Source organism: Macaca mulatta, chromosome 11, assembly GCF_049350105.2.
Source record: "Macaca mulatta isolate MMU2019108-1 chromosome 11, T2T-MMU8v2.0, whole genome shotgun sequence".
In the NCBI taxonomy this organism is placed as follows: Eukaryota; Metazoa; Chordata; class Mammalia; order Primates; family Cercopithecidae; genus Macaca; species Macaca mulatta.
The window spans coordinates 1,415,681-1,436,710 of NC_133416.1; the positions used below are offsets into that span (position 1 = coordinate 1,415,681).

The following is a 21,030-nucleotide window of genomic DNA, read 5'->3' on the forward strand; positions in this document are numbered from 1 at the left end:
TAAAAATTAAAAGAGTGAAAAGACAACCCACAGAATGGGAGAAAACACTTGTAAATCATATTTCTGTTAAGGAATTAAAATCCAGAATAAAGAACTCCTACAACTTAGCAGCGAGAAAACAAAACAACTCAATTCAATAAAGGAGAAAGAACTAGGGTAGATATTTCTCCAAAGAAGATACACAAATGGCCAACAAGCTTCATGAAAAAAGGCTCAGTGTCACCAGTCATTAGGTAAATGCAAATCAAAACAAAATGAGATACAACTTCTTACCTATTAGGATGACTATTTGAAAAAAAACGAAAGAAGAAAGAAAAAAAAAGCAAGTTTTGGCAAGGATATAGAGAAATTGAAATTCTCATGCATGACTGGTGAGAATGTAAACGATGTAGCCACTGTGGAAAACAGTTTGGCAGTTCCTCAAAAAGTTAGAGAATTACCATATGACTTCACAATTTCATTCCTAGGTGTGTACCCCAAAAAAATTGAAAGAAAGGACTCCCATACCCATACACCGATGTTAATGGCAGCATATTCACAACAGCTAAAAGTCAGAAACAACCCGGTGTCCACTGGCAGATGAATGGATAAGCAAAATGCGATATAGTCATACAATGGAATATTATTCAGGCTTAGAAAGGAAGGAAATTCTGGCCAGGCGCAGTGGCTCACACCTGTAATCCCAGCACTTTGGGAGGCCCAGGCGGGCGGATCATGAGGTCAGGAGTTCAAGACCAGCCTGGCCAACATGGTAAAACCCCACCTCTACTAAAAATACAAAAATTAGCCGGGTGTGGTGGTGCATTCCTCTAATCCTAGCTACTCAGGAGGCTGAGGCAGGAGAATTGCTTGAACCTGGGAGGCGGGGGTTGCAGTGAGTCAAGACTGTGCCACTGCACTCCAGCCTGGGCAACAGAGCGAGACTTCATCTCAAAAAAAAAAAAAAAAAAAGGCTGGGCACAGTGGCTCACGCTTGTAATCCCAGCACTTTGGGAGGCTGAGGCAGGCAGATCACGAGGTCAGGAGTTCGAGACCAGCCTGACCAACACGGTGAAACCCTGTCTCTACTAAAACTACAAAAATTAGCTGGGAGTGGTGGCAGGCGCCTGTGATCCAAGCTACTCAGGAGGCTGAGGCAGGAGAATCGCTTGAACCCTGGAGGCAGAGGTTGCAGTGAACCAAGATCGTACCACTGCACTCCAGCCTGGGCGACAGAGTGAGACTCCATCTCAAAAAGAAAAAAAAAAAAAAGGGTTTACCACAATTAATGTACCCCAAATGCTGCTGGGTAGGGACTTGCAGAAGGAATGCTAAGTGTGGGCTTTGACACAACCCAATTCCCTGTGGCAACCCGGTGTTGCTGGTTTAGGTTAGTGATTCGTGCTTACGGGTGGGGTAGAAGAAATACAGCCTCGGCTTATGAATACCTAGGCACAGAATGTCCTCAGCTCGGCCCTATGGGGAACTGTTCTCACAACCCTGTGAGTTCTTCCCAAGGAATCAGGGCCAAACAAAGGATTAAGGACCTCAAAAAAAGGGAGTTCTCAATCCAGTTCCTTCAGCAGAGTCACTGTACCTTGAAGGACCGGCACCATTTGTGCTTCAGGGAAAACAACACTGGAAAACAACACTGGCCTCTAACAGAAGGTGGGAGTGGGAACTCTCCCCTGCACCCCTATGCTTTAGGAGGAAGGTGCTGCCCACATGCTGAGCCAGTTGCAGGAGAGCACCTAGGTCTGCTGCATTCCACCTCCTGCAGAGACACCCGTGTGCTCCTGTGTTGTAGCTTGTTAAGGGAGTGTAGACTTGTCCTTGTGTTGAGTAATTTTTCAGGGAGGCTGGAAGAACTAGAGGGTAAATTTCCTCTCTACTCCAGCCAGGGCTTCCAGGAGCCAGGGCCTCCACTCCAATATATGCATGCATTGTGTTGTTATTTCCTATTAAATCCCATCTTTTCACCCACCACTGAGTATTACACTAGTATTGACACTTAGTTTTCAATCCAGTTTAATATTTTATACACAGGTTCTTGTACTGGTTTCCAATTATTTTATGTAAGTCTTGAATTCCCCCTCAAAATTACAAACCCTCAAAATTACAAACCTCTTGGGAACCCTGCTTTAGCACCTATGTTCCCTCCCACATCCAGTACACAATGAACATTAGATCAGTGTCAATCACTATATGGGAATATGTAAATAACCTAGTGTAGATCTATAGTAAGTAATACTCTGCAACAGTTAAAATAATAAGGTGGATCTACATATTCTGACATGGAGAGATTTCCAATTCATATTATTTAGTCCCCCAAAATTAAAGCAATCAGGCACAGTACAAAGCCCTTTATGTAGCAGGAAGTAAAAGAAACAAGGGCCTGGTCCATCCATCTGTTTATTTCCTTCCTCCTACGTACCCCTAGTCACAGACATTTGTTACAATCCAGTGTGGCAGAACTCAGTAATTTCCTGTATTTTCCCTTTCAAAAAGAACTGTAGTTAATGTTAAATAAATGTCTAAGTCAGTTGCCATAGGACTTGCCACAATAACAGTCACACTTACATGGGGCTGTCATTACTCACAGTGCTTTACATGAATTAACTCATTTAACCCTCACAATAGTCTTATAAGACACTGAGGCACAGAGAGGTGAAGTCACTTGCCCTAGGTCAGACAGCACAGCAAGGAGGCGGCAGACCCAGGATTCAAGCCCAGGAGCCTGTGTCCTTAACCTCTATGCTGAAGGTGCTTTTCTTTGTTTCTACTTTTTGTGTATGCCTCAGTGATGGCACTCAGAACGCTGTGTAAGAATTAACGGAAAAGAAAAAAAAATCCCCATTCCCACCCTAACCTGTGGCTCCGTTTATGGACTTGTAGGTTTGAGGTACCTATAAGGAGCTACTGATGCCTTCTGGAAACTATGTGTGGGCTGCTACTGAGAGAACATGACCATTTGCTGTGACTGTGTTAGTCAAGTGATATACATAGATCTCCCCAGCAAGCGCCTCCTGAGGACGGGTTCCAGCCCCAACCCTAGGTCATATCAAGTACAACTTCAGCTATTAAGCTGGCTAATGATGGTCCAGGTGTAACAAATCCCACCTGATTGAAAGCAGCAGGGGTAGACCTGCTAACTTTTATAGAAACATAGGTACAAAGTATAAGATTCCTAGGACTCTGATTCTTGGCTCCTCAAAAGCTTGAGGAACAAATATTGATGCCATCTAAAAGCAAATTAGAAGGCTTTGCGCAGGCCTAGGCCCCCGAATAATGTGCTGGAGATGACACTGTGTTTAGTGCTGTTTCAGGTGAAGTCAGCATCCCTCCAATGTGCAGACCTACTGTCATAGCAATATATATCCCTGGTTCACACATGGAATGTTTGCTCTCTGGCAGCCAAATGCACTTGGAACTGGCAGTAATGATCGCACAAAAGCAGGAAAGCTGAGCAGTTAGTCACATGACTACCAAGGTACTGAGATGGAAGAATTGGGCATCACTTAATGAAAATATCTTGGCATCTCAGAATCAGAAGTTTCCAAACTTGGAGGCCGTTTCAGAACCATCATATTCAAAGTCCTTGTTTTACAAATGTGGCAACTGAAGCTTTAAAAAAAAGGTAGGCCTCAGGGCTCCTTGCCTGAGCAAAGTTAAAGTGTACTTCTTCCAATACAATTCACTCAGACCTCCCTTTCAATGACAGCAGGGCCTTTAGTCCCAGCTACAGTCATTAATTCATCCCTGGTACTTGACTTCTATTCCTCCTTTCCTCTTAATGGTCCTGTTTTCATTTCCTTTTGTTTTTGAGACTGAGTCTTGCCCTGTCACCTAGGCTGGAGTGTAGTGGTGCCATATGGGTTCACTGCAACCTCAGCCTACAGGGTTCAAGTGATTCTCATGCCTCAGCATTCCGAGTAGGGCTAATTTTTGTATTTTTAGTAGAGATCCCCGTCTCTTCACTATGTCGGCCAGGCTGGTCTTGTACTCCTGGCCTCAAGTGATCTACCCACCTCGGCCTCCCAAAGTGCTGGGATTACAGGTGTGAGCCATTGTGCTAGGCCACATTTTTATTTTTAATTGTTCTGTTTGTGTTTTGTTTACTCATACAGAAAAGGAGAATCATACCTCCATTCCACCACCCCACTCCAACCCCTCCGCCGTGGCTCCAATGCTACAGACCACTCCCAACTTCAGTCCCAGAAGAATGGAAGGAAGGCTGCAACTTAAGAGACTGGGGTTAGAAGTGATCTTCAGAAATTGTTTGCCTTGCCTGCGTCTAGAGTTCTTACGGTATGGGTACTCCAGGTGGTTTTCAGGCTTTTCTCTTATGTAACCATGTTTATGAGGTGAAGTTATTTGACAATGTGCTTGTACTGCTTTCAAATAATGAAAACCAGCCATTGCCCTACTAATGTCTCATCAGAACAAAAATTCTGCCTTCCACGTGCAGACTGCTCTCTGGTTTTCAAAACTACTGCTTCTCCCTTCCGGAACAGCCCTACCTTCCCACTTGGAAGGGGGCACGGGAAAGTGGCTGCACTGAGTTGCCCCTCCTGCCTCCCTTCCCTCCCCTCCCCTCACCCTCTCCACCTCCTGTTTTGCAGGAGGCAGTGGGTTGATGTCCACGTTGATCTGCAGGTGGGTTCCAGTTGGACAGTCTCTGGACAAAAGCAAAGCCTACTTTTCTCCTCAGGGTGAAAGGGGTGGGGAGAGGCCATGAGGATGGGAGGAGAGTGCCCCAAATCAAAATGCTTCTCCCGGAGTCAGGAAAGAATTCCAGATCACTAGCTCTGACCAGACTCTTGTGCTAAAGAAACAGGCTGCGGCCGGGTGCGGTGGCTCACGCTTGTAATCCCAGCACTTTGGGAGGCCGAGGCGGGCGGATCACAAGGTCAGGAGATTGAGACCATCCTGGCTAACACGGTGAAACCCCGTCTCTACTAAAAACACAAAAAATTAGCCTGGTGTCGTGGCAGGCGCCTATAGTCCCAGCTACTCAGGCAGGAGAATTGCTTGAACCTGGGAGGTGGAGGTTGCAGTGAGCCAAGATCATGCCACTGCACTCCAGCCTGGGCAACAGAGCGAGACTCCATCTCAAAAAAAAACACAAAAAACAAAACAAAACAAAAAAAGGCTGTAAGGGCAGTCTCTTCTAACACTGCCCTGGAGCTAGGTTATTTCCTAGACTGGCTCAGAAAATATCTGTCTTTGAGAACAGTGCCGCTTTAGCATAGAATCTAGCAGAACACCGTCGTTCTACATGGTCCTGGCATGACCTCCCCTTGGGGTGTGGACGGCCGAAAAGGGCACACAGTTTCGGTTTGACAGCCTAAGATGTGAATCCCAGTTGAGCCATTGACTAGCTGTGACCTTGAGCACATTAACTTTCCTGAACTTCAAGTTTTCTCATCTTAAGTCGGGGTTAATAATACTTACACTGTGGCCCTAAAAAATCAGAGAGAAAAAAGAGTCTATGCAAAATGCTTGCTTCATACAAAGGGCCCAGAAGTGGTAGTTTTTTGTTTGTTTTTTGAGACAGTTTCGCTCTTGCTGCCCAGCCTGGAGTGCAATGGCGCTATCTCGGCTCACTGCAACCTCCGCCTCCCGAGTTCAAGCAATTCTTCTACCTCAGTCTCCCCAGTAGCTGGGATTACAGGCGCCGCCACCACACCCGGCTAAGTTTTGTATTTTTAGTAGAGACGGGGTTTCGTCCTGCTGGCCAGGCTGGTCTTGAACTCCTGACCTCAGGTCCGCCCGCCTCCGCCTCCCAAAGTGCTGGGATTACAGGAGTGAGCCAGGGCCGGGCGCGGTGGAAATAAAATTAGTTTTTAAATTGTTGTTAAAATTAAATTAGAAAGTTTGAAGACTAAATATAGTTCAGACATTGTTGCCTGGTCTATTGGTCAAACAGATGTATACCGACACTGCTAGATGTTTTAAGATTATAAGGCCGGGCCGGGCGCGGTGGCTTAAGCCTGTAATCCCAGCACTTTGGGAGGCCGAGACGGGCGGATCACAAGGTCAGGAGATCGAGACCATCCTGGCTAACACGGTGAAACCCCGTCTCTACTAAAAAATACAAAAAAAACTAGCCGGGAGTGGTGACTGGCACCTGTAGTCCCAGCTACTCGGGAGGCTGAGGCAGGAGAATGGCGTAAACCCGGGAGGCGGAGCTTGCAGTGAGGCAAGATCCGACCACTGCACTCCAGCCTGGGCGACAGAGCGAGACTCCGTCTCAAAAAAAAAAAAAAAAAAAGAAAAAAGAAAAAATCTTGGCCGGGCGCGGTGGCTCACGCCTGTAATCCCAGCACTTTGGGAGGCCGAGACGGGCGGATCACGAGGTCAGGAGATCGAGGCCATCCTGGCGAACACGGTGAAACCCCGTCTCTACTAAAAATACAAAAACAAAACAACAACAACAACAAACAACCCACCTCTACAAGCGTGAGCCACCGCGCCCGGGGCCATTATTATTAATAACTGAGGGACGCCTAGGGAAAACTCAGCAGGAAATCAAGGACTCTTGTGAGAAAAATGGAACCCAAATAGCCCGGACTGGCGCTCCCTGGACTTTGCAGCCGGCGACGCTGCCCGCGGACGGGGCGGGCTGGGGGGGGGGGCGCGGCGGCGACGAAGGGGAAGGGGCTGCGCGGCGAGGTTTGCGTCGGGAAAGGTGAGGGCGGCCCGGGCCTCCCGCGGGGGAAGGAAGAGGTGCAGCCACGTGACGCAGCTCAGCCCAGCCCCGAGCGCGGCGGGACCGGATGCGGGAAGTGGGCTCGGGGCCCCGCTCCCCTGCCCGCGTCAGCTGACCTGGTTTCCGCGGGCCCCGCGCCCGGCCCCGCGCTCCGCTCCGCGCCCGCCGGCCCGGCCCTCCCTCCCCAGCTAGCCCGGCCGCCGCGGCCTCTTCAGCCCAGCGCCCGGGGCCGTCCTGCAGTTCCCCCGAGTGGGCCCGCAGGCCGCGGCCGCCTGCTCAGCGCAGGACCCTTCGCCTCCCCGGGACAGGCGACTTCACCTCGGGACCCGGCCGCCCTGTTCCCCGCGGCCGCCCCGCTCCCCGCGACGCCCCGCGCCCCGCGACTACCTCCTCTCCGCGGCCGCCCTGCGCCGCTCTGTCCCCCTGCAGCCGCCCAGGCCTCCAGCGAGGGCCGCCGAGGGCTCCAGGCACACCCAGGCCCGTCCTTCTCGCCCGCAGCGCCCCCCCGGGACCCTCAGGGACCCACCTGCCCTGCCCCCGGGGCGCGGCTGTCTGGAGCCTCGGCGCCGTCGCAGCCTCGCAGCCTCCCAGCCTCGCGCCGCGTGGAGCCGGGACCGCGGAAGGAAGGGTCGCCGCGGCCGTCGCGCCCGCCCTCGGGCCTACATCCGCTCGCGGCCACGCGGCTCGCAAACTAGGGAGGGAAGAAGGGAAGAAACACCCGATTGGATTCGGGAACACGACTCTGTCCCCTCACGTCACCCTCCCGAGACCTGTGGGGCGTGTCGCCATTTTAGGGCTGGAGACGAGGAAACCGAGGCGCGGAGAGATGAAGCCACCGGGCGGCTGCTTTGCCGCGAAGCCAAAGCCACCACGTTTTCTCCGCGGCGGTGGTTGGAGCCGCGCCTGAGCGCATCTGCCACCCGCCAAGAGGTCGCATCTTTTCTGGAACTTGCTCCCCGCTCGCATCACGGGAGCAGTCGGTCTGCTCTTCCAGTAGAAACTGTTTTGCCACTTTCGGGGGGAATCCTGAGTTACCAACTCAACTCTCGGGTCTTAGATAACACTTTCCTGGACCCCACAAGATGCTCCAGCCCCTCTACTTCCCTTTTTGATAGCCCTCGTAATACAGTATTTGATAGCCCTCATAATACAAAAAGAGCGATATTGCAATTGCCCTCTTCCTTGTCCGTCTCCCTCTGCAGATGGAGCGAAGGGACCTGAGCGCGGGCACCATGGCTTCACTGCCGCCGCAGCAGTAGCTGAAGTGCCATGGGTCGGCTCCCGGGGTGCCATAGGTTCCCAGGAACACCGTTTGAGAACCACTGAACTAGAGTCTGCAAGTTAACGTAAGGCAAGAAGGAAAACCAGAAACAACTGTAAAAACCTGACCTTTCATCACCTTCATACTGGCCATCATTTATCGAGTGCTTATTCGATAACAGACACGGTTCTCGGTGTGGGAGTGCAGTGCTCTTCGAACATAAATGGGTCCGAATCGCAGGGGATCTTGGTGAAATGCAGGTTCTGATTCAGTGCCTCTGGGGTGGGGCCTGAGAGTCTGCATTTGCAACAAGCTCCCAGGATACTTTGTGTAGAAAGGCTTTGGTGTATTATCGTATTCTGTCTTCTTAATAATCCTGGGAAATAACACTGCTATTCCCACTTTACCGATGAGGAAACAGGTTAAGTACATATGAACTTACATCAAAATAAATAGACTGCAGGGCAAGGAGGGAGGGGAGAATAGTGTGGGCAGTGTACAGTTTTAGAAGGAGCAGAAGCAAAGTTCTAGGCAGAGGAAAAAGGATTTACAGAAAGCCTGACATACAGGGCAGGGGGACGGGGCCTACACACACAGCTGTCTCACCGTCAGATATTATATGCATAGTACTTGGGGCTATGGGCTTCCTGAAGGTCCCAAGTATTTGAGACCTGAAAAAAGTTTATTGATACCCACATAGGAAAAATGAGCATTTAAATTAATAATTCCAAAATTCAAATCATGAATTGTTTCAAAGATTTAAATGATAGAATTCATATTTAGTAAGTGATATGGGTATATTTTAAGGCATTTGATTTTAAAAATGGGGTAGGGCCTACTAAGAACAGGCCAAGCCCTGGCCGCAGGGGGTTTGGATATAATCCTGAGGGCAGCTGGGAACCACTGATAGAAGCAGGAGAATGTTCTCTGTGGCTACAGTGAGGAGAATGGATTGGAGGGAGGCCAGACTGGAGGCCCAGTGGCCAGAGACCAGATAGGCAGTCACACTCTTCCAGATTGCGAGAGAATGTCTCTTTAGTGCCAAGATTAGCATAAAATCATAGCATTATATAACCCAGTTATTCTTTGATTCCTTCGGCCCCCATCTGACTCAGCATTCTAAATGTACTTAAGGTCTGGGGACAAGGGTTTTTGGCAAATCCTTGAAGGCAAATGATGTTACAGTCAATCCGTACATGCCTCGAGCCAGGCAGACATGGTTACGGGCCTCAGTTCTGCTGCTCGCTAGCTGTGTGACTTTGCACAGTGATTTAACTTCTCTGGGCCTCAGATTCCTTACTGGTAACATAAGCATAATGGTTTCCTCACAGAATTAAGTGAGAAAACTATGTATATAGGACTTCTTATGGAGTACTTAGAAATAAATGGTAGCCGTTATCATTTATGTGCCTTTGTTCTGAAATATGCTTAAGTTTTCTCTAGGAAGGAACAGAGGGTAAATTATTTAGTATTTTCATCAATCTTCTGAGATAAAAATTATTATCCTCATTTTGCAGATAAGGAAAAGGGTTCAGAGATTAGATCACAGCTCTGTGAAGTAGGGGCACAAAGTGGTCAACCGGGAAGAGCTGGGCTTTATTTTCCTTGTACTTCTGTCCATGCACTCTCTCCAGCAGTTGACATCTGCCTTCTTTGATGGCTCCATGACCAATTTCCCTTAGTCATGGCATGAGTCAGCCATGAGGGCTGATGGCACACCACCGAATACAATGCTGTGGTGCCACTGGCCTCCATTTCCCTTCTTCTCCAACGTTTTCCAGCCTCCCTAATACGTTGCCCCCCAGTTTTATTGCTTCTGGATTTTCCTTATTAAAGAGCTTGTCTCTGAGACTCAGACAGAACCGCCCCAGACTGGGATGGCTTCCAGGGTACCTCCCTTTCAAGGGAGCAGATAAGTAGGTCACATTGGGATGGTGAGGGAGGAAGCTGACTTCTTATGGGAGGAGGAAAAATACTGCAGGTCACATGGAGAATGGAAAACAAAATAACAGGGTTTCTCTGTTTTCCTAATTCTCTCACACAATCTCACAGGGACAGCCCCCTGCCAGCCACTATTACTGTGACTAGCATTCTGGAAACAGCACAGGCAATACTGATTTCTTGGATCTTGAGGATACTAGTGGCAACTTGAGGATAAGCCTTGTCGACCCTGTGCTCCCCTCCATCCCACCTGCCTCCTCTTCAGGCTACTCCATAGCCCCCAGGGTATTTTTTTCTCCTATATGGTGAAGCGAAATCTCAGCTTTTACAGGAGCTTCCACCTTGTGGACTGCCCCTTGAGGGCCTAAAAGCACAGAGCTCTGCAGCTTGGAAGCTCTTGGGGGCAGGAAGGCTGCAGCAGCCCAGGATCCCGTTTACAGAGACGCCTTTGAAGCAACCGGGTTAGGTCATGGGTTCTGCAAGATTCCTGCTCCCCTTCCCAACCCTAGTGAAGGCAGTTCACAACAAGGAGTGTGGGTGAGCATTCAATTACATAGATCACTGTGAAAACCAGAGAAAGAGAGACAGCAACAGAGGAAGGGTGCGGCATTAGAGATCCAACACTACCAACCCCACCCTGTCCCACTATCCTTTGGGACCGAGCCCTGTTTGAATCATAACACTGGGCGGTCACATTTCTAGGAAACTACAGCTGAAGAGGAAAGGTCCTGGTTGTGTGAGTGAGGCTGTGTACAGATTAGGACTGAAAATGTGTATCCGGGCAGACAATTGGTTTCTGGACTCCATGCCCGAGGCACAAGACAAGCACACAAAACCAAACGACAGAAGCCTGACCCCTCAAACCTGAGGGTAAACAAACCTGCTTCCCTGGACGAGGGTTGTGGAAACAGGGAGTTCACCTCTGGAGCGGCGCAGGGGTTTTCCATTCTCCTGGCGTGGAGCCTGGTCAACTTCTAGCTCAGAGGCTCGCCGTTCCAGGATACTGGGAGTTCTCTCACAGAGGCGTGGAGGTGATGCTCCAGACTTTGGGCTGGCACTCTGTCCCACCTGATTTCCACATTGCCCCCTGCCCTGCCTACCCCTGTTCCCAAGGCCCTCAAACTGTTCAGGGGTGCCAGGCTCCTCTGTTCCTTTTCTTCCACCCCTGTAAAAGGCATATTTCCCCATCCCTCAGGTGTCTGTGCCCAGGTGCCCCGTGGGAAAGCCCGCTCTTGCCTTCAGTAGCTCTCTCCCCTCTCCTGAGAGGCAAGGCTGGGTGACAGGAGACAGACGTCCATCTTCACCCGAGCCCTTCATTATGCTCAGTCTTTCTAGTGGGGGCGGGCCTGTCAAACATGTCTCTTTCCTAGGCTGGAGGAATCCCAAAGCACCTCTCGTCAGTGGCTGTAAATCCCACAAGTATGTGGCATGCACACAGTAGCGGTGACTGTGGTGGTACCCCACACTGAAACAAGAAGTTTGGACTTGAGAGGCCTAGAACCTTTGTCTTCTTAGACAGTGACTGGCAGCTCCTCCTCCCTGGCACCTGCTCCAACCTGGGCGCGTTGGTCTGCTGCCATCTCTGTGTGACTCTGGGTGCGCTGCTTACTCCAGGTCTAGTGCAAGTGCTACAGGACTACCCGGGAGAAAGGAGCCAGTCTTGAAGTCTCCATATCCCCCATATGTCCGTCACTTATGGATTGAAGTGGGGATTCTAAGACCTTAGTATGCATCGGGATCACCGGGGGCTTGTGGAAATACAGATCGCAGAAACTCTCGTCTCCAGGGTGTCTGATTGGGTGGGTCTAAGGATCTGCATTTCTAACGAGTGACAGGTGCTGCTGTTCCAGGGACCACATTTGAAAACCACTGAGTCTGAGTAGAGCAAAAAGAAAACCTAGGTTTCAGTCCTGCCCTGCTGCTTCCAGGCTCTGTGGTCTTGTTTTGACCTTCCTTAGCTTCAGTTCTGCATCCATTAAAGGTGTAGTAACGGCCACTGGGTAGCTGGGAGGATTCGTTTGTGTCATGTGTTTGAAACGCCCTTTCACTGTGCATGGCAAATTGGATACATCAATTAGTCAACAAATGCATCTTTTTTAGATGGAATTTCACTCTTGTCACCCAGGCTGGAGTGCAATGGTGTGAGCCTCGCTCACTGCAACCTTCTCCTCCTGAGTTCAAGTGATTCTCCAGCCTCAGCCTCCCAAGTAGCTGGGACTATAGGCGTCTGCCACCATGCCCAGCTAATTTTTTTTTCTTTTTTTTTTTTGTATTTTTAGTAGAGACAGGGTTTCACCATGTTGGCCAGGCTGGTCACGAACTCCTGACTTCAGATGATCCGCCTGCCTCGGCCTCCCAAAGTGCTGGGAATACAGGCGTGAGCCACCACGCCCAGCCTAACAAATACGTATTTATTGAGTAGTCTGCCTGTTGTTCATTAGATACCCTGCCCAATGCCATGAAGATTCCAAGGCCCAGTTAAACATCACACATCTCTGGACCTTGATTTTTTTCCTCTTTAAAACGCGAGCTAGACCTGTTCATCGGGGATGAACTGACCGAATGAATGGCTGTGTTCATGAGTATTCTTTGCTCTGCAGAGGCACCTGGGCTCTCAGATGGAGGTCCAGGAAAGGTCTGGGCAAGGAATAAAAAATTTGGCTTTCACCTGCAAATCTAGCCACCCCATGCCCCCGTCAGAGTTGGACTTCTACACAGGACCTGGAAGGTCGATTAGTCTAATAAACCAAATTTGGCCTTCATGGTTCATCACAATCTGATTCCAACTTACCTTTATAATCCTATTTCTCACTTTTCTCCTCCATTCACCTTATAGTCTAAACAAATCTATCTACTCATCCTTCCCCAGATATGCCCTGTGTTTTCCTGCCTCTAGCTTTTGGCTCACACTGTTCTCTGCACTAGTCAATAGTGCAATACTCTTGCACTAGTCAAAGTCCTATCCATCCTTCGGAGCTCATTCAACGACTATCTTTTCAAAGAAGTCATCCCAAATCCATCCATCTATCTATCTATCTATCTATCTATCTATCTATCTATCTATCTGGAGTGATTTTATCTTTTTCTTTTCTTTTTTTCTTTGAGACGGAGTCTCTGTCGCCGACTGGTGCGATCTCGGCTCACTGCAACCTTCCCCTCCTGGGTTCAAGCGATTCTCCTGCCTCAGCCTCCCGAGTAGCTGAGATTATAGGCATGCGCCATCATGCTCAGCTAATTTTTGTATTTTTAGTAGAGATGGGGTTTCGCCATGTTGGCCAGACTGGTCTCAAACTCCTGACCTCACGATCCGCCTGCCTCAGCGTCCCAAAGTGTTGGGATTACAGGCGTGCACCACCGCGCCCACCTGGGATATCACATTTCTAGTCTTGGAGCATATTTGGATACAAAAAACAAGAGTTGTCCTATGTAAAACTATTAAAAAGTGGAACAGCCACTTAAAAGGAGATGCCGGCCGGGCGCGGTGGCTCAACCCTGTAATCCCAGCACTTTGGGAGGCTGAGATGGACGGATCACGAGGTCAGGAGATCGAGACCATCCTGGTTAACACGGTGAAACACCGTCTCTACTAAAAAATACAAAAAAAAACTAGCCGGGCGAGGTGGCGGGTGCCTGTAGTCCCAGCTACCCGGGAGGCTGAGCCAGGAGAATGGCGTAAACCCGGGAGGCGGAGCTTGCAGTGAGCTGAGATGGTGCCACTGCACTCCAGCCTGGGCAACAGAGCGAGACTCCGTCTCAAAAAAAAAAAAAAAAAAAGGAGATGCCTACTTATACACAGTAGTTAAGTATAAACTGTTGAGTTTTTATGGTAATCAGAAACAGTCAATAAATACGTGTGTGTGTATGTGTATATATATATAGTAGCCCATGAAATCTACTCATTTGCATATAGGCACACCTGCTTCTCTAATTTTCTTTTTTAAACTACAAGTTTTTTTCTATTCTAAATATAATATATGGGTTAGTAGAAAATGTGCAAAGGAAATAAAAAGTGAAAAGAAAAGTAATAGATGAAAATAAATCATTCATAAACCCATAATCCAGAAATAACTACTATTAACTTTTTGGTTTATTTTTTCCAATAGTTTTCCTACACATATTTATTGTATACGATATTTAAAGGAAATTGAGATGAAACGTTTATGTGCTTGTGTATCTTATTTCTTTAACCTAATGTATGATTAGCATTTTGATATTCCCTTAAGTATTCTTCCAAAACATAAAAAATTATTCCATATTTATTTATAGACTTATCAAACTTTAACCATTTCTTCATTATTGGACTCTCCATTTTTTGTTGTGAATAATATTTTGGTGAACATCTTTGCATATCTAAACACAACTTTGATCATTTTCTTAGGCTGATTCTAGAAGTGAGATTAGTAGGGCAGTGGCATGATCTCAGCTCACTGCAACCTCCGCCTCCCAGGTTTAAGTGATTCTCATGCCTCAGCCTCCTGAGTAACTGGGGTTACAAGCACACACCACCACACCCAGCTAATTTTTATATTTTTAGTAGAGACAGGGTTTCACTGTGTTGCCCAGGCTGGCCGCAAACTCCTGACCTCGTGATCCGCCCACCTTGGCCTCACAAAGAGCTGGGATTACAGGCGTGAGCCACCGCGCTCGGCCAAGAGATTCACACCACTGCATTCCAGCCTGGGCAACAGAGTGAGACTCAGTCTCAAAAACAAAAACACCATATATATATATGGATATCTTGACACACATTATACTATCAAATTGTTTTCTGGAACTTCCATTTGAAAATAATTTCTGGAGATTTCTGGTTCTGCATGTAAGGCACTTGGACTTAGCCATGCCATCCTAACAAGTAAAAAGCTGAAGAAACTGAAAAATCAACAACTCTTCTTGGATCCAAGAGAGAGATAAGAACATAGGGCAAACCACTACCTCTAAGATCTGTGGGACAGACGGGTGAATACGGGGAGTCGTGACTGATGGGGCAGACTCACAAGGGCAGTTCTCCTTGGGAGTCAGTGCCAGCTAGGAAACCCTGAACTGTAGTTGACAAATTGCTTGGAGGCTCAGAATGGACAAGTCTGAGAGTTAAAAACTCCAGGGTGACCCAGTCATGGGGGTGGGCGTTGGAGGAAATGCTTTTGTGAGTTTTACCTCTAGGAGCTGCCCAAGTTCTATAGTAAATGTCAGAGAACAATCTCATGCTTCTGGCAGGGGGAAGGGAGAAGGAAACACTTCAAAATAGGCCAGAGCATTCTGTCGGTTCTTCTTAACAAGGCCTGACCTCAGGAGAACTATTTAACCAGAGCCAAACTTGCTGGGGTTTTATTAGAGCCCAGGGGACCTAGGGGAAGGAGAAGATCCGATTGCAGCACACCGTAGCTATCCTGACCCACCTAAGCGGGGCGTACTTAGAAGCAGTTGTGATGTTCAGTCCAGAGGCATAGGCTCACTAAAAGACTGACACCCAATCACAGAGCTGGGGAACACTTCCCCTCCCCTCACATTTTACCACCACATACTAAGGCCTATTTATAGCAGTTCCTTTTGCCTTGTACATACCTGACTATCCAGAAAAAATTACAAGGCATACTGAAAGGCAAAAAACACAATTGCAAGAGAAGAGCAAGCATTAGAACTAGACATGGCAGCGATATTGGACTTTATCAGACCAAGGATTTAAAACAACTATGGTGAATATGCTAAGGGTGCTAATGAATAAAGCAGATGGCGTGCAAGAAGAGATGGGCAATATAAGTGGAGAGATGGACGCCCTAAGAGAGAACCAAAAAGAAATGCCAGAGGCCAAAACACTGACAGAAATGAAGAATGCCATTGATTGGCTCATTAGTAGACTGGACATGGCTAAGGAAAGAATCTCTGAGCTTAAGCATACCTCATAGAAAGGGCCTAAATGGAAAAGCAAAGAGACAAAGACTGAGAAAAATAGAACAGAATATTCAAGAACTGTGGGACAACTACAACACGTATCATATATGTAATAGAAATAACCGAAGGAGGAAGCAGAAAGGAACAGAAAAAATATTTGAAACAATAATGACTGAGCATTTCTCTCAAATTAATGCCAAATTATACATACAGGAAACTCAGAAAAAATCAAGTAGGATAAATGCCCAAAGAGCTACAAAAAAATCAAAGACAAAGGAAAAATACTGAAAGAATCCACAAGAAAAAAAAAAATCTTACCTATTGAATAACAAAGATAAGAATTACATCTGATTTCTCCTCAGACATATGTGAAGAAGAAAGTGGAGTGAAATATCCAAAACATTGAAGGAAAAAAATCCACCAACCTGGAATTCTCTATCTTGCAAAATTATCCCTCTAAAGGGAAGGAGAAATACTTTCTTAGACAAACAAAACTAAGAGAATTTGTTGCTAGTAGCTCTGTCTTGCAAGAAATATTGAAAGTTAGAAAGAAGGAAAATGAAGCTGGGCGTGGTGCCTCATGTCTGTAATCCCAGCTCTTTGGGAGGCTGAGGCGGGCAGATCACTTGAGGCCAGGACTTCCAGAAAGAAGGAAAATGAAATAGGCCAGAAACTCATATCTACGTAAAGAAAAGGGAAGTATCAAAGAAAGAATAAATGAAGGTAAAAGAAAAACTTTTTTTCCTATTCTTTTTTAAAATTAACAAATGAAAAGATTCAGCCAGGCGCGGTGGCTCACGCCTGTAATCCCAGCACTTTGGGAGGCTGAGGTGGCAAATGACTTGAGGTCAGGAGTTCGAGACCAGCCTGGCCAATATAGTGAAACCCCACCTCTACTAAAAATACAAAAATTAGCTGGGCGTGGTGGCAGGAGCCTGTAATCCCGGCTACTTGGGAGACTGAAGCAGGAGAATCGCTTGAACCTGGGAGGCGAAGGTTGCAGTGAGCCGAGATCACGCCATTGCACTATAGCCTGGGCAACAAGAGCAAAACTCTGTCTCAAAAAAAAAAAAAAAAGGAAAAAAAAAAGAAAAATTTCATATATTTGTGATATACAAAGTAATATTTTGTTTCTTATACTTAACTGATCTAACAATTTGTTCAAAATGAACAAATCAACATATCAACAATATATTTGATTATGTACATTTATGTGTATGTTTTATGATATATACACATATATATATGCTTACATATGGGTAGAATGAATGCCAGCAATGATACATGGAACAGGATGGAGGAATTAAGATTGTTTTGTTATTATAAGGTACTCACATGACCCATGAAGTGGTATAGTGTTATTTGAAAGTGCACTTGGATTTGTTGTACTTGTAAACTGCAAACTCTAGGGCGATAACTAAAAAAAGTTAAAAAAAAGTACCACTGATACACTGTGAATGGAGATAAAACAAGGTAATATAAAAAGCTCAGTTAAAACCACCAAAGGCAGAAAAAAGTGGAAGACAAAGATAGGAACAAAGAATGAGGGCAACAAATAGAAAAACAGTAACAAATGTGGTAGATCCAACTATATCAGTAATCACTTTGAATGTCAATGGTCTAAATACGTAATTGAAAGGCAGAAATTGTCAGGATGGACACAAAAAGATGACCCAACGATATGTTGTCTACAAGAAACTCACATTAAACATAAAGACACATGTAGATCAGCTGGGTGTGGTGTCTCACCCCTGTAACCCCAGCACTTTGGGAGGCTGAGATGGGAGAATCACTTGAGGCCAGGAGTAAGACTAGCCTGGGAAACATAGTGAGACCCTGTCTCTACAAAGAATAAGAAAATAGCTGGGTGTGGTGGTGTGTGCCTGTAGTCCTAGCTACTTGGGAGGCTGAAGTGGGAGGATTGCTTGTGCCAAAGCATTTCAGGTTACAGTGAGCCAAGATGGTGCCACTGCACTGCAGCCTGGGTGATGGGTGACAAAGTAAGATCTTGTATCAAAAAAAAAAAAAAATAGACATGCAGATTAAAAGGAAATGGATGCGGCCAGGCATGGTGGCTCATGCCTGTAAATCCCACACTTTGGGAGGCCGAGGTAGGTGGATCACCTGAGGTCGGGAGTTGGAGACCAGCCTGACCAACATGGAGAAACCCTGTCTCTACTAAAAATATAAAAATTAGCTGGGCATGGTGGCGCGTGCCTGTAATCCCAGCTACTCTGGAGGCTGAGGCAGGAGAATTGCTTGAACCCAGGAGACGGATGTTGTGGCGAGCCAAGATCATGCCATTGCACTCCAGCCTGGGCAACAAGAGTGAAACTCCATCTCAAAAAAAAAAAAGAATTATACACCACACCAACTGGGGTTTATTCCAGGTATGCAGGACTGGTTCAACATTTGAAAATCAATTAATGCATGGTGCGGTGGCTCACACCTTTAACCCCAGCACTTTGGGAGGCTGAGGCAGGTAGATCACCTGAGGTCGGGAGTTCAAGACCAGCCTGACCAACATGGAGAAACCCTGTCTCTACTAAAAATACAAAATTAGCCAGGCGTGGTGGTGCACGCCTGTAATCTCAGCTACTCGGGACGCTGAGGCAGGAGAATCCCTTGAACCTGGGAGGTGGAGGTTGAGGTGAACTGAGATCCACTATTGCACTCCGCCTGGGCAACAAGAGCCAAACTCCATCTCAAAAAAAAAAAAAGAAAAAAAGAAAAGAAAAACAAAAGAAAATCAATTAATGTAATTAATCACATCAACTGACTATAAAATAAAAATCACATGATCATATTAATAGATGCAGAAAAAGTAGTTGCCAAAATTCAACACCCATTCATGATAAAAACTCTCAGTACACTAGGAATAGAGAATTTCCTCAATTTGATAAAGAATGTCTATAAAAAGCCTATAACTAACATCAGACTTAATGATAAAAAAGTAGAAGCACTCCCACTAAGATTAGAAACCGGCAAGGATATCTCCTGTCACCACTGCTTCGTACGTTGAATTTGCATTCGGTATGAACAAATCTTAGCAATTTCCTCGTCTTTGCTAGGAAGTCCTAGTAAATGCAATGTAGTTCCTTCAAAAAAAGGAAATGAAGGGACTACAGACTGGGAGTGAAGAAATAAAACTGTCTCTGCAGATGACATGATTGTCTACGTAGAAAGTCCAAATGAACTGACCAAAAATCTGCTGGAACTAATAAGCAATTATAGCAAGGTTGCAGGATGCAAGGTTAATACATAAAATGCGATCACTGTCCTGTGAAACAGCACTGAACAAGTAGAATCTGAAACTTAAAACACTACCATTTACATTAGTACCTAAAAAAGTGAAATGCTTATGTATAAATCGAACAAAATATGTACAATGTCTATTATGAGGAAAACTACAAAACTCTGATGAAAGAAATCAAAGAACTAAATAAATGAAGAGGTCAAGCACGGTGGCTCACACCTGTAATCCCAGCACTTTGGGAGACTGAGGCGGGTGGATCACTTGAGGTCAGGAGTTCAAGACCAGCCTGGCCAACATGGCGAAACCCTGTCTCTACTAAAAATACAAAAATTAGCTGGGCATGGTGGCAGGCACCTGTAATCCCAGCTACTCAGGAGGCTGAGGCAGGAGAATTGCTTCAACCTGGGAAGCAGAGTTTGCAGTGAGCTGAGATCGTGCCACTGTACTCCAGCCTGGGTGACACAGCAACACTCCGTCTTAATAAATAAATAAATTTATAAATAAATATAAAATAAATAGATAGATAGATATTCCATGTTTATGGATAAGAGGACTCACTATAGATTCAAACAATCTCAATCAAAATCAGTTGTGAATATCAACAAACTAATTGTATAGTTAGTTTATATAGACGACCAAAAGACCCGCTGGGTGTGGTGGCTCACGCCTGTAATCCCAGCACTTTGGGAAGCCGAGGCGGGTGGATCACGAGGTCAAGAAATCGAGACCATCCTGGCCAACATGGTGAAACTCCATCTCTACTAAAAAATACGAAAAAGTAACCGGGTGTGGTGGCGGGCGCCGGTAGTCCCAGCTACTCGAGAGGCTGAGGCAGGAGAATCACTTGAACCTGGGAGGCGGAGCTTGCAGTGAGCTGAGATCAGGCCACTGCACTCCAGCCTGGGTGACGGAACGAGACTCCATCTCAAAAAAAAAAAAAGAAAAAAAAAAAATCCCACTACATATAGGCAAAACACCTGAACACACACCTCACTAAAGAAGATGCAAAGGTAGCAGATAAGCATATGAGAATATTCTCCACATCTTATGTCACCAGGGAAATGCAAATTAAAACAAAAATGGGATATCACTGCACAGCTGCTAGAATGGCCAACATCCAGAACACTGACAATAGCAAATGCCGAGGAGAATGTGGAGCACCCATTCATTGCTGGTGGGAATGCAAAACAGCATCGCCATTTTGGAAGACAGTTTGGCAGTTTCTTCCAAAACTCAACATACTCTTACCATATGATCCAGGAATTGCAATTTGTGTCTTCCCAAATGAATTCAAAATTTATGTTTACACAAAAACCTACACAGCTTTTTTTTTTTTTTTAGGCAGAGTCTCACTCTGTTGCCCAGGCTGGAGTGCAGTGGCGTGATCTCAGTTGACTGCAACCTCCGCCTCCCGGGTTCAAGCGATTCTCCTGCCTCAGCCTCCCAAGTAGCTGGGATTACAGGCACCTGCCACCATAGTCGGTTAACTTTTTGTATTTTTAGTAGAGGTGGGGTTTCACCATGTTAGCAATAGCCAGGCTGGTCTCGAACTCCTGACCTCAAGTGATCCGCCCGCCTCAGCCTCCCAAAGTGCTGGGATTACAGGTGTGAGCCACTGCACCCGGCCAGAGTGGCTTTATACAGAATGATACATAATGCCAAAACTTGGAAGCAACCAAGATGTCCTTCGGTAGGCGAATAAATAAACAAACAGTCGTACATCCAGACACTGGAATATTATTCAGGGCTAAAAAGAAATGAGCTATCAAGCCATGAAAAGACGTGGAGGAGACTTAAATGCCATTACTGAGTGAGAGAAGCCAATCTGAAAAGGCTACATATTATATGATTCCAACTACATGACACTCTGGAAAAGGCAAAACAGAAAGTCAGTCATTGCTAGGGGTTGAGAGAGGAAGGAGCAATGAACAGGCAGAATGCAGAGGATTTTTAGGGCAGTAAAATGTCTCTAGTATACTATACGATAGTGGT

The 21,030-nt window shown here is 46.5% G+C and overlaps 1 protein-coding gene across 4 annotated transcripts in view; it reads right to left on the reverse strand.

Moving 5' to 3' along the window:
- The window catches only part of NINJ2 (ninjurin 2), a 97,943-nt gene that overhangs the window by 72,878 nt on the left and 4,035 nt on the right, over window positions 1-21,030 (reverse strand). Inside the window, exon 2 of one of the 4 annotated variants that reach the window (XM_028829078.2) lies at window positions 7,218-7,382. The exons of 1 other annotated variant lie outside the window; for it this stretch is intronic. In XM_028829078.2, coding sequence (XP_028684911.2) covers window positions 7,218-7,382 — 165 coding nt within the window. 2 more of the 4 variants (XM_077953259.1, XM_015150717.3) reach the window with 2 other exon arrangements.